The sequence below is a fragment of the Nycticebus coucang genome, chromosome 6 (genome assembly GCF_027406575.1).
Source record: "Nycticebus coucang isolate mNycCou1 chromosome 6, mNycCou1.pri, whole genome shotgun sequence".
NCBI lineage: Eukaryota > Metazoa > Chordata > Mammalia > Primates > Lorisidae > Nycticebus > Nycticebus coucang.
Genome location: NC_069785.1, coordinates 122,096,960 through 122,109,039, shown reverse-complemented (window position 1 = coordinate 122,109,039; position 12,080 = coordinate 122,096,960). Strand labels below are relative to the sequence as shown.

Genomic DNA, 12,080 nt, shown 5'->3' with positions numbered 1-12,080 from the left:
GCGCCTGTAATCCCAGCTACTTGGGAGGCTGAGGCAAGAGAATCGCTTCAGCCCAGGAGTTGGAGGTTGCTGTGAGCTGTGATGCCACAGTATTCTACCCAGGGCGATAGCTTGAGCCTCTGTCTCAAAAAAAAAGCCTCCCGTGTCCTATCAGAGCAGCGTGCTGTTCTTGTGGCTGTCATTAGCATTGGTCACACAGACTCAGCCCTGTGCATGCAATCCCTCCCTCTCCCCACTCTCCTGCCCGTGCCCCCAAAGCTACCATCCCTGCTGCTCACTCAGGCCACAGCTTTTTTGCTGACAGCCAAATTCCATTCCCCAAAGCTAGAGATTGTGCACAAAGGTGGCACAGATGGACGGACAGCCAGAGCGAGAACCACTCTCTGGAAGTCTCGGTTATCTCATTTGAAAAATGGGGGAAAAGATTTAACTTCTCATGGTGAGGTGTTGGGAGGAATCATTGAACAATATTTCAGAGACACAGCCTACCCTCTGTGGCCTGCACCACCATGGGCACACAGGAAGCCAAAGAGCTCCGTTGAGAAACACCTGGGAAGCGTACACATCCAAGTTAAAGGGTTCTCCTAAATCAGCACCCCCATCCATCTTATTCCCAGCCCAAATTTCTCATTTGGATTAACACATATTTTGAATATGAAAAAACAGAATTGTTAGCTTCTTCCTTTATTTTGTTTATCACCGATCATTGGTTCAAAAGAATGACTTTAAAACTAAATTATATATATAACATATTATATAATTAAATATATTATATAATATATTATTTATTAATTATATAAAATATAATGTATTTATATTAATAAATTATTATAGTTTTATTTATTTATTGTTTTATTATATGATACGTTATTGTAATTATTTAATATAATATTTATACATTATATATTATACATATTATGTATTTTATATAATATATTATACATAATATATATTATATATTTATTACATATATTATATATATAAGGGGACAGAGGCTTTGGAGCCGGGAAATACCAATAGTGCCTGCCTCTGCTAAGTTCATCTATGTGAGTACTTAGAATACTGCCAGCACATGGGGAACTGTAGAGGTGTGTGTGTGTAGAGGAAGCGTGCACTTCGGTACTAAGTAAGGGTGTGGGGAGATGTGTATCAAACAGCCACATCAGGGATTGGCATGACAGTGACAGTTACATCCGGTCGTTTGTGTTTGGTGCCATGTGTGGGTTTATGGTAAGGATGTCAGAGCATGGGCTGTGAGGGTGACTGTGCTGATGACTATCTATTGGAGTATGTTTCTGATGTGTGTGTGTGCATGTGTGTGTGTGTGAGAGAGAGAGAGAGATGGGGTCAGGATCCGTAACATCTCCCTAGGGAATCCTTGGGGTCTGCCTTCAACCCAGAAATCCCTGCATTGTCCAGCTGCCCTCCATCCAGGGAGGTCCAGGTGTGTTTATCACTGCAATTTGGTGAAGCAGGGAGGCCTTGCAGGCGAGAGCAAGGGGCAAGGGGAGGGGGAGGAGCTGGGGGAGTGGATGGGGCAGGCATCTGGGCCTTGGGTGTCCCTCTATTAGGGAGCTGCCTCATTAAGCCCAGCTGCACAGCGGCCAGGAGGGCTGTGCCGGAAGTCACCTGGTCCCTGGAGGCTGTAGGCAGGGCCCGCAGGAAGAGTGGCAGAGTCTCTGTTCTGGCAGGAAGACTGTGTAGGGCAGGGAAGAGGGGGGAAAGGATTCCCTGCTTCCTGCCCAGGATTGAAGTACTCTGAGTCTTGGAATCATTTTGCAAAGCAGCGAGCCAGGTTCCCAGACCATACTGCCTTCTCTCCTGAGACTCAGATGCCCCCAGGGTCCCAGATGCTGGCCTAGCTTGACTCTAAGTCTGCTGTGTTCCTGGTGCCAGAGCTCACTGCCTCCCACTGCATCCCTTTCTCTAAATAGCCAAGACAACTAGAGAATGCCTTCTCAGGCCAATTGGGAGGCCTGCCCTGCCCCTTGTAGTATGTCTCCCTTGCTCCCTGTGGGTTACTAATTCCCAGTTGTCAGCAGGGTTTGCCATCGGCCCCATCTTCCTGGTTACAACCCAGCTTCTCAGTGTCCTCCATCATATGGATAACCTGACCTTATAATTATTAGTCCCAAAGAGCTGGAAAATCCTTCTAGCCATGAAGCCTCCACACCTGGCATGCATAGTACAGCTCTGCGTCGGGTCACCCTCTCTGGTCCTCCTTTGAGATGACCTGCTGCTTACTCGCAATGTGACCACAGAGCCTCAGTGTCTTCACTTGTGAAAACAAGTGTCTGTGCAGGTGATCTCTGCCAGTGCCATCCAGTAGACACAGAACATAGGCCGTAAAAACACTAATAATTTCAAACCTTCTAGTTGTCACATTTAGAAAAGTAAAAAAAAAAAAAGAAAGAAAAAGATGAGATTAACTATAATATATTTTATTTAACTTGACGTGTCTAAAATATTAACGTGTAATCCATATAAAACTTAAGGAGATATTTTACACTTTGTTTTCTTCTTACATTTTTGAAATCCAGTATGTATTTTATACTTACACACATCTCAGTTTGGACTGGTCATATTTTAAGTACTCAGTAGCCACATGGAACTGTTGTGCCCAGATCTCGAAATCCCCCACAAAGACCACCAGGGAGCCTGTTTTTGATGCAAAAACAAAAGGGCCTTTTATTGCAAGCTCGAGCTTGGGCTCCCGGGGACTCTGCTGCAACTGATCTAAGCCAGGAGCCTTGAGCTCTGGAGCAGGGGGTTCTTATGGTCCAGCAGAGCAGGTGGGCGTGCAAAGCTTGAAACAAAGGGGGTGCTTCTGGATTGGTGGGCGGTTTCTCATGATTTCAGGGAATTGCCTGGGCTTGCCTGGGCTTGTCTGGAAAGTGAAACTTACTGAGTGATGGCTCTGATCTGGTTCTTTCAGAACTCGTGGCTACATCTTTAGCAAGTCAGGTCTTTATCTGAGCTGTATGATGCAGTGTTCCATGATACTGTGGAATAGCCTGGCAGGTGGCATCTTAAAGCCAGCAACTTGGTGCACATACTTCTATCCTGGGGGCGTGGAAGACTTGGGGCAGGAATGCACCCCAGGATTCTTGAGCAGCAGCTGTGTGGCAGGCACTTTACAGACAGCAGAACCTCTGTAAGTTGACCAAGGGACTATAACAAACTAGTCAACATACAAAGGTGGTCAACATAAGGAGCTTCCATTGAGTACACGTGGCACGTGTCCAGTCTATGAAGATTAGGTCAACGTAAGGAGGTGATCAATGGAGGGAAGTGGCCAACTATGGAGGTTCCACTGCTTATGGACTCACCTTGTCCTCACAGCTGGTCCATGGAGCCCAGAGAAGTTGACCTTAATGTGTTGAAGGCCACATAGCTGGCAGTGACAGAAGTAGAGCTCAGGCCTGCCTGGCTCCCAAGCCCCCAAGCCTTCTCTCCTGTTCTACATAGAGGGGCTCCCTGAACTAGGCCTGAGCTACAGGGCTGTGAGGAGAGCCTTGGGTGGTGCTGTGTGGTGCTTGTTGCCATAATAAACATCCAGCTTGTTGCCAGGGAGGGGTAAAGGGATCCCACCCCAGGCCCCAGGTTACCACACACAGCAGTGCTGGGGGACCGAGGATCTCTGGGGACCCTGCTTTCTCTGCATACATGTCTCTCTGTCTGAAGATTGGAAAGATAAGTTCCCTGAATACGCAGGTATGGGACTGCTCAAAGGCATACGGCCTAAAAGGCAGGTGGGGTCTAAAAGTTGGTTTTGCTCCACTGGCCAAGCTGTGGCTCCTGGCCAGGCTGCATATGGGGGATGGAGGTACCTCTGTCATTCACACACAGGCCCTGGACAGGCAGGTGTGGGCCTACCTGAGAGGTGTGCTAGACCTCTTACATTCTCCTTCCAAAAGAAGACTCTTCCTTTTTCCCTTTGTCCTTCCTCAGACTCCAACCTGCACTGAGGCTCGACCCTGTCCTGATCCCCCTTTTTACATACACATGTGCACACACACACACACACACACACACACGCACTCCTCTGTGGCTTCAGCAGGATGCCTAAAGAACAGGACTGATCTTCCCCAGGAAGACCCAAGGCCCAACCCACAGGAGATCCAGGCCCTAGTCCTTTGAGCATCCATGGTAAGGAGAGAAGAAACAGCCTAAGTGCCCCGCCAAGCCCAAGCATTTCAATCCTCCAGTAAAAAATGGAGGCATCTGCAATGCAAGGCCCCGACTTGTTGATGTAAAATCTCACTCTATATTCCACCCAGGTTTATACGAGTGAATTATGCAAATCTTTGATGGAAAACTATTCCTCCACACATCCTTGAGAGTGTAAAACCTTAGTCAATAATTCATACTCGGATGTCTCTGACTGCAGGCTTTTTCTTCATTATAACTTGCACCTCGTTACTTGTCTTTCGCATTTTATTGTGTATCCTAGTGTAATGCCGTGCATTATAAAATTTATCTGCTTCATTATTTGATGAGCTGGGGCTGGGGAATGTGCTGAGAGGCTGGTGCAGAGGCCTGGGGCCAGGGCTGTCCTCCACATCAACTCCTGCATGACAAGGCGACAGCAGCGGAGGTGGCTGTCGTGGGTATGCAGCCCCATCCGCCCGTCCTTTCTTCAGAGACTTGTTTGTCCATAAAAGTCAGATGTTCCTGGAGAGTTTTCAGGGAAGAACTTTGTCTGAGCAGGTCCGTAGGATGGGAGGAGAAAGAATCTCTGATGATGCTGGGAAGAGAGAGGCCAAAGGACCAGCCCCTGAAAGAGAGCAGAGATGTGTGCTGGGGTGGGGCAGGGAACTGGCTACAAAAGAGGGGAGAGAAAAGCCCCTTTAGGCACGATTGCCCAGGCAGTCCAGGATGGGGCTAGGATGAGCCGATCGCTACTCTGCAGAGTTCAATGTGAGGAGGGGGTATCAGAGCCTTACAGCCAAGGAGAGCCCCTCCCCACTGGTGTTCTCCAGGATGGCTCCTGGGTACCCCTCCTGAGACAAGGGCCCCCTGGGGACCTGTACTCTTGAGAGGCAAGTTTTCCCAGAAAGGGGATGAGGGGAAGAGAAGGCTCGGGACAGGCCTCAGTGGCATCTGCCTACTTACCTTCCTGGACCCAGCCCCCATTTTGCTGCCTCTGAGCTATGGCTCAGTCGGGGTCCACTGCCTGGGGGGCCTTCTCTCTGTTCTCCCCATTCAAGTCCCACCATAGCAGGAGCTGTGCAGCCCTCCTAACAGAGGACTTACCACCCTGGGCTGAATCACCCATGTGGAGGCCTCTTCTCACCCCTAGAGTGACACTCTCTGAAATCAAAGGCCACATCTGTCTTGTTCACTGTCAGCTCCAAAACCCAGGACTAGACCCGGCACACAGTAGGTCTTAATGATGCTCGTTGAACAGGCAGACTGTGCCTCTCCACTTGCTCCTCAGTCAAAGTTAATTTCTCCCAATGCTCCGTGACGCATTCATTGGATTTTCTCATGTTCATATTGCCCACGCAGAGAGATCTACCTTCTTCCCCCACCTCCAGGAAGCCGGACCCTGTGTTATTGTCATATGAAACCCCCTAGTCTGGCACAGAGCCTCGTGATGGCACAAATGCCCTATGTGTGTTCATCCACATGCCCCCAGACCACCTTTCCCCTGTCCGTCCCTTCCTGCTGCTGCTGGCCGAGGTGCTAAGACCCAAGGAGCAGTCTCCTGCTAACCAGCCAGGGCCTTGGCCATTTCATGGTGATCCTCTCAGGTCAGCAGTGGTGGGGTGGAGCAGATCCATTAGTGTGCTGTGTGGCAGTCTTTTTTTTTTTTTGAGACAGAGTCTCACTATGTCGCCCTGGGTAGAGTGCCGTGGTGTCACTACTCACAGCAACCTCAAACTCTTGGGCTTAAGCAATTCTCTTGCCTCTGCCTGCCAAGTAGTTGGGGCTACAGGCATGCTACAATGCCCGGCTATTTTTTTGTTGCAGTTGTCATTGTTGTTTAGCATGCCTGGGCCAGGCTCAAACCACCAGCCTCAGTATATGTGGCTGGTGCCCTACTCACTGAGCTATGGGTGCCAAGCCCTGTATGATGATCTTATTGCAGTGGTACAGCCAAGGGTTTTCTGCTGTATTTAGTTTGAAGGAACGGAGAGGACAAACACACCTCCTCGATAGACAAGGCAGAGTCCTGGTGCTTTAGAGCAGTGTTCTTAACCTGGGGTCCAGAGACCTCCCCTGCCCCAGAAGATCCAGAGATCTGATTTGCGGGCAGGTCTATGGATTTGGGTGGGTGAAGAAATTCACAACCTTTTTTCACTAACCTCTAAGTGAAAATGAGTATTTCCTTCCATTCTGAATATAACCAGCAGAGCACAGCAATAGCAGCAGCGCTTGTGACTGTCACCAACAGAAACCCACAGATGTGTTTGTATCCTATCACCGTCACTGCAGATATCTCAAAATATCACTTAGGCTCACCACTATTACAAGATCATGGTAACATAAGACGGTAATTATGAGACCTACCAGTAGACCTTAGTTCACAGAGACTAGTACAGAATACATATTGATGTGTGATATACAATACTAGAAGTTTGCTTTTTTATGTTTTTAATATTTGCATAACTGTATTTCAATGTAACTGGTTTCTTTTATAATTCTATATATAGTATACATGTAAAAATGTCTGAAACCAGTCTGCTGGCCTCCCCAGAGGGATCCAGGTTATGTAAGAAGCCCTGGTGAAGAGGGGTTCCCCATACTCTGCCCCCATCCTGATCAGCTGAGTGGGGCTTCTCCATGGGCACATGTGCCTCCCCCAGGCTGGCCCCCAGACTCTCACTGGGCCCCTTCATCTCCCCAGTCCCAGCCATGATCACCTCCCACCCCAACACCACCATCGCCATCAAAGGCCACGCCAAAGAGCTGAACTGCACGGCACGGGGTGAGCGGCCCATCATCATCCGCTGGGAGAAGGGGGACACCGTCATTGACCCTGACCGCGTCATGCGGTATGCCATCGCCACCAAGGACAGCGGTGACGAGGTTGTCTCCACACTGAAGGTGAGCATAGTCCCCAAGGACCCCAACTCTCAGAGAGTAAGGATCCCACAACTATTATGTCTGCTTCCAAAGGAAGGAATGGGGAATCTGGGAGCCCCTCCCTGTACCCCAAAATGCATTGTACCCTCCTCTCCTACCTATTTCCCTTCTCCAGCTAGGCATCTTTGCCTCGGAACTTCACCATATCCTTTCTAACAACCCCACAGCCTTCAAATATGGGTTCCTCAGCCCCTCCTTCATTCTGGAAAACTTGGGCTCCATTCTCCCTTAGAGACCCCTCAGCCCTTCCCTCCCTTCTGGGACCATCAGCCTCTCCCTACACAGGCCACTCACCCCTGCCCTCCTGGGCCCCTCAACCCCTCCCTGCATGGACCCTCCACACTTATATCTTTGGAACCCTCTGGGAAGAGAAGCCCTTGACACAGCCCCTGTGGGTCCCCCTCCCAGAACAAGATGGCCTTGCTGATGCCCCAGGAGTGGCCCCTTCAGCTGACCAGCTCTAAAAGCCTCTCCCCATTTCCTCCCTCTCCTGCCCCTGCTGCTGGTCTCCCAGCTCAAGCCGGCTGACCGTGGGGACTCTGTGTTCTTCAGCTGCCACGCCATCAACTCTTACGGGGAGGACCGGGGCTTGATCCAGCTCACTGTGCAAGGTAACTTCACCCGCCCCAGGTCCCAGCCTGCTCCCCCAGGCCGGGGGCCCATGGCCAACTCCTATCGAAGGGCAGGGGGTGTGGCTCACACTACAGGGGAGGATGGCAGAATGGATCTGTCTGGGGAAAAGGCTCCCTCCTGCGCAGAGTGGGGAGGTAGGACTGTCCAGGAACACTTCAGACGGCAGGGTTTGCCATGGCTGCAGCCTCTAGAGCAGTGGTTCTCAACTTTCCTAATGCTGCGACCCTTTAATACAGTTCCTGTAGATCGCGACCCACAGGCTGAGAATTGTCAGTTCTGAGGAGAGGGGAGGGAGTCAGGTCCCTGGACCCAGACCCCTGGAGGAGGTGTGAGTGGAAGGGAGGGTCATGCTGGGAAAGTCGGGAGCTCTGCAGCAGTGGAAGAGCGGGGCCGTCAGCTCAGAGGACTCCCTGCAGAAGGGCTGCCCTCCCCCAGGCCAAGCAAGAGAGGGCAGGAAGGCAGGAGACCAGGCCAGGCCCCCTCAGCCTCCAAGCCCCGCTGCTGCCTCCTCCGCCCCCACCCTGCTTACACCCTAAGGTGCCAGGTCCTTGACCACAGGTGACTCCAGCCCCCAAGGGTAGGCAGAAGCTGAGCTCCCTACTGTCATCCTCATCTTTGCCCCCCTCCCACCTTATCCCAGAGCCCCCCGACCCCCCCGAGCTGGAGATCCGGGAGGTGAAGGCCCGGAGCATGAACCTGCGCTGGACCCAGCGATTCGACGGGAACAGCATCATCACTGGCTTTGACATCGAATACAAGAACAAATCCGGTAGGTGCTGGGGCAGGAGGATGAGGGCACAGCCTCCCGTAGTACCTTGTGCCACAAGCCCTGCCTATGCACCTCGGGTGGAACAGCCCCTGGAGCTGCAGGGATGCCATCTAAGGCAGACACACAAGCACCCACCACTGCACAAGCACCTGTGGCTTCCAAAGGGAGGGACATGGGTCACCCCAGCAGCAGGTGGAGGGCCCCTGGTTGATGGGGAGGGGTGTCTTTCTGAGACTCCCTGGGCTACGGTCCTCAAGGGTGATCTGATTTAAAGCAATTTAAAGGCACTGGGCTGTGGCTGCTCTGTGGGGTCAGAGGCATGGGGCTTGACCTGGTCATCTAGGCATGCCCGCCTGGGATAAAGTGATGAGTGGCAGCCAGGAAGTTAGTCTTTCCCAAGAATGCGTTGCTTTGTAGATGAGAGGCCCTGGAAAGCTCGGATGTAAGTTTCCTCCTCCTCGAGCCCCTCCTGGAACCATCGTGTCAGCCCCCCGCCGGCTCCTGTGCAGCACCACGGGGAGGGTGGGCAGTGGGCACTCAGCGTCTGGGGAGACAGTGCTGGGCACCGCGGTCAGGGGGCACGAATGGCAAGGAGGGGACCTCAGGGGGACCAGAGGGCACCTGGGTGACTTCAACATAGGAGTCAGAAGAAAATCCACTTCCCATTCCAGATCCTCCTCTTCCTTTTGAATTCAATACCATGAGCCTATGTCAGCGTCTCAAAATAACTTAAAAAATACAACACAGAGGAGAGAGTGGAGAAGTCAGCCCTCCCGTGCCCCTTCCCCCTGCTAGCTCAACTCATCTTTTGGGTCTTCCCTCAGATCTGACTTTCGTTTTCTCCTGACACCTTCCAGACCCTTCTCCCATTTGGCACAGCACATGGCCACTGGCTGGCTGGCCTCGTCTCTCAGTCACCCTAGTCCTGTTCTGTGTGGTATTGCCAGCACCTGCACGGGCCCCAGCCACAGGGCGATGCTTAGCAAATGGCTATGAGTGGGCTGCAGGGAGACCCCTCTGAGCAGCAGTCACCCCTTGAGAAGCAGCTCCACCCAGGGCACTGGCCCAGTCACCTTTGATTCCATTTCTATGAATAAGCCCCGCCTTCAGACGCTTCTGGCCTAGATGCAGTCAATTACCCAAGAGTACAACCTGAGAGCAAAGGCAGACTGAAAGGCAGCCACCCAGACTTCAGGGACCCCAGGAACCTCAGGGACCTCAGGAACCTCAGGGACCTCAGGGACAGGGAAGGCACAGCCCAAGCAAGGACAAGGTGCACTCCAGGGAGTGGCCTGTGGTCTAGCACAGGGCTCATACATACAATTCAAAGGCTACAAAAGTGTTCTTGGCAGGTTTGGGGGGAGGCCTCCAGGCTGAGCTTTCACTTTGTTGGGAAAGGTTGTCAAGGGCCACTAACAAGGTATACACTCCCAGGGAGAGGCCTGAACAATGTGACACCTTAGAAAGAAATTAGTGTCCAGGAGGTGTGCAAGGAAGCTGTGGCACCCTCAGCTGGGTGAGGTGGCGAGGGAAGGGCAGAGAAGCAGAGAGCTGGTGGGGTCGTCTCACATCCCACACCTCCCTGAGGCTGGGCAGCAGCTGCCCGGGAGCAACCGCAGGGGCTGGGTCTGAAGGCCGACACCTTTGCAGAGCAGCGTCTCCCTGCTAGGTGCACAGCTGGGGCAGAAAGTGGATACCCGGGCTGTTCTCAAGCCCTTCCTCCTCTGCTCCTCATAACTGTCTCCCTGTCCCCCTTCCCAGGCTGCCCGGCTGCCCACCCCCTCCACTGACCACTCTCTAATGTGTGGAAACCTCTCGGGTGCTGCTCAGCAGGGTGACAATGGAGAGCAGTACGGGAGGAGGGGCAGCAGGGACAATGCTACTCTCAGAACACCTTCCCCCAGCTCCTCTGTCTCTCCTGCAGGGTGAGGAACTGCCACTGACTACCCCAGAGCTGGGAGCGCCAGGGTGGTGGGGAAGGCACAGGGAAGGATAATTAAAGTTCAACTTCAAACTCCCCCTCCCACAAGGGCTTTGCACCTTCAAGCAAATAAATGCCGCAACCCAGAACACGGAGAAGGCCTCTGGTCCTTTCCCCTACCTTTGGGTGGGACTGCTCCAAAACAGCCCCCCCCCCCCCCCCCCCCAGACAGGCACCTGTCACACCCGGGCATTGAGAAGCAAGAGCCCCTCGAGAACTGCAGTGCATGGCCACCAGGGGCAGCAGAGCCCTCAGCACAGCACAGCTTCCTCGTCTGCAAAGTGGGTCGGCAACACCTGCCTCGTGGGATTGTTTGGAGGACTAAACAGAAACCATCTAGCACAGGGCTAGAGTAAACTTCCCATAAATGTACATTCCTCTCTCCCTTCTAACTCAAACACCTCATGCGGCAATTTATAGCCCTGTGGGACTCGCAGGCTGAAATATGCGTGTCTGTCAGTCAGCCACATGTACTGACTGCCAATAATTTTTTGCAGAATCATGCACCAGCCATGTGGTAGGGAAAGAGAAAGAAATCGGAGACAGAATGCTACCCTGGGAGCTTACAGTGCAGTTGGAGAGACAGCATACTCTGCACACACGTGCACACACACACACACACTTTAGGAACCATTATAAAGCACTATCCTAGTAGATGTAACACCACAGACCAGATGACGAGAGAACTGGAAAGGGTATCCAAGGGAACAGAGGATGACTCACAAGAAGGAGGAGGGCTGCACGGGTGCGTGTGTGGTGGGTCTAAGCACACCTTCCTGCACCTGTGGAATGAGAGCCAGGCTCAAGCAGACTCGGGTTGACCAGGTGTCAGCACTGGAGACCTTTAGCGAGCATATCTTTGGGCATCTCCTTATCCATAAAATGGAGAGGGTCGTACGTCATCCTCAGGGTGGTTGTAAGGATCAGGAGAGCGTGATGACACATGTGACGAGCCCGGCACCAAGCCTAGCACGTGGTAACCCCCCACAGTCCCTGTTCTATGTTCCCGCTCTTCCTCCCTCTCCCCCACCTCGGAGGACATCCATCCTGGTGCTGGCCATCTGCTCCCCGCCTCCTTCTTTGCCCCAACTGTGCTTTTGCCAGGCTTTCTGCCATGTTGCTCATCATGCTAATTTTCCAAGGGAAATTACCGAGTCTGCCCTTTCTAAGCCATCCCACTCACGCTGACTTCTCCTGGCCCCAGGCAGCAGAGTAATAATACATGAATGCTGAATGATAAATAGCACCATCCACATGAATCTATCAGATGGTGCTGTGCAGATTTAAAAATGCAGACACCACATTTCGTCCCTGTTATCTGAGCAAGGAGCAGGGATGGGTTCTTTGAGGATGACCCGCCAAGCCCAGAAGGTCTCCTCCTGGCACAAGCTGGTGTGGGGGCTGTGCTGGCCACCACTGGGCGAGCCAGCCTGGCATGGCATGGCGTGGCGTTCTGTGGGAGCTGGAGTGTGTCTGTGACAGGGACTGGCATTGAGATGTCGGGGGCTGTCGCTGTGACGCAGAGAACTCTTCATGCTGCGGAGAGATCGCCACAGGAGGCTCAGAGCCGTGGTGCAAGGAGAAAATCAGAGATGCAGAATGGAT

General features: G+C 52.4%; 1 protein-coding gene across 3 annotated transcripts in view; it reads left to right on the top strand.

Moving 5' to 3' along the window:
- DSCAML1 (DS cell adhesion molecule like 1) overlaps window positions 1-12,080 on the top strand; it is a 346,450-nt gene that overhangs the window by 290,488 nt on the left and 43,882 nt on the right. For all 3 annotated transcript variants that reach the window (XR_008380577.1, XR_008380576.1, XM_053593394.1), the window contains exons 12-14: window positions 6,854-7,053; window positions 7,607-7,703; window positions 8,366-8,494. Coding sequence is in view for 1 of the 3 variants with exons in the window: in XM_053593394.1 (XP_053449369.1) it covers window positions 6,854-7,053; window positions 7,607-7,703; window positions 8,366-8,494 (426 nt within the window). In the remaining 2 variants the exon portion in view is untranslated. The remainder of the gene's footprint in view (window positions 1-6,853; window positions 7,054-7,606; window positions 7,704-8,365; window positions 8,495-12,080) is intronic.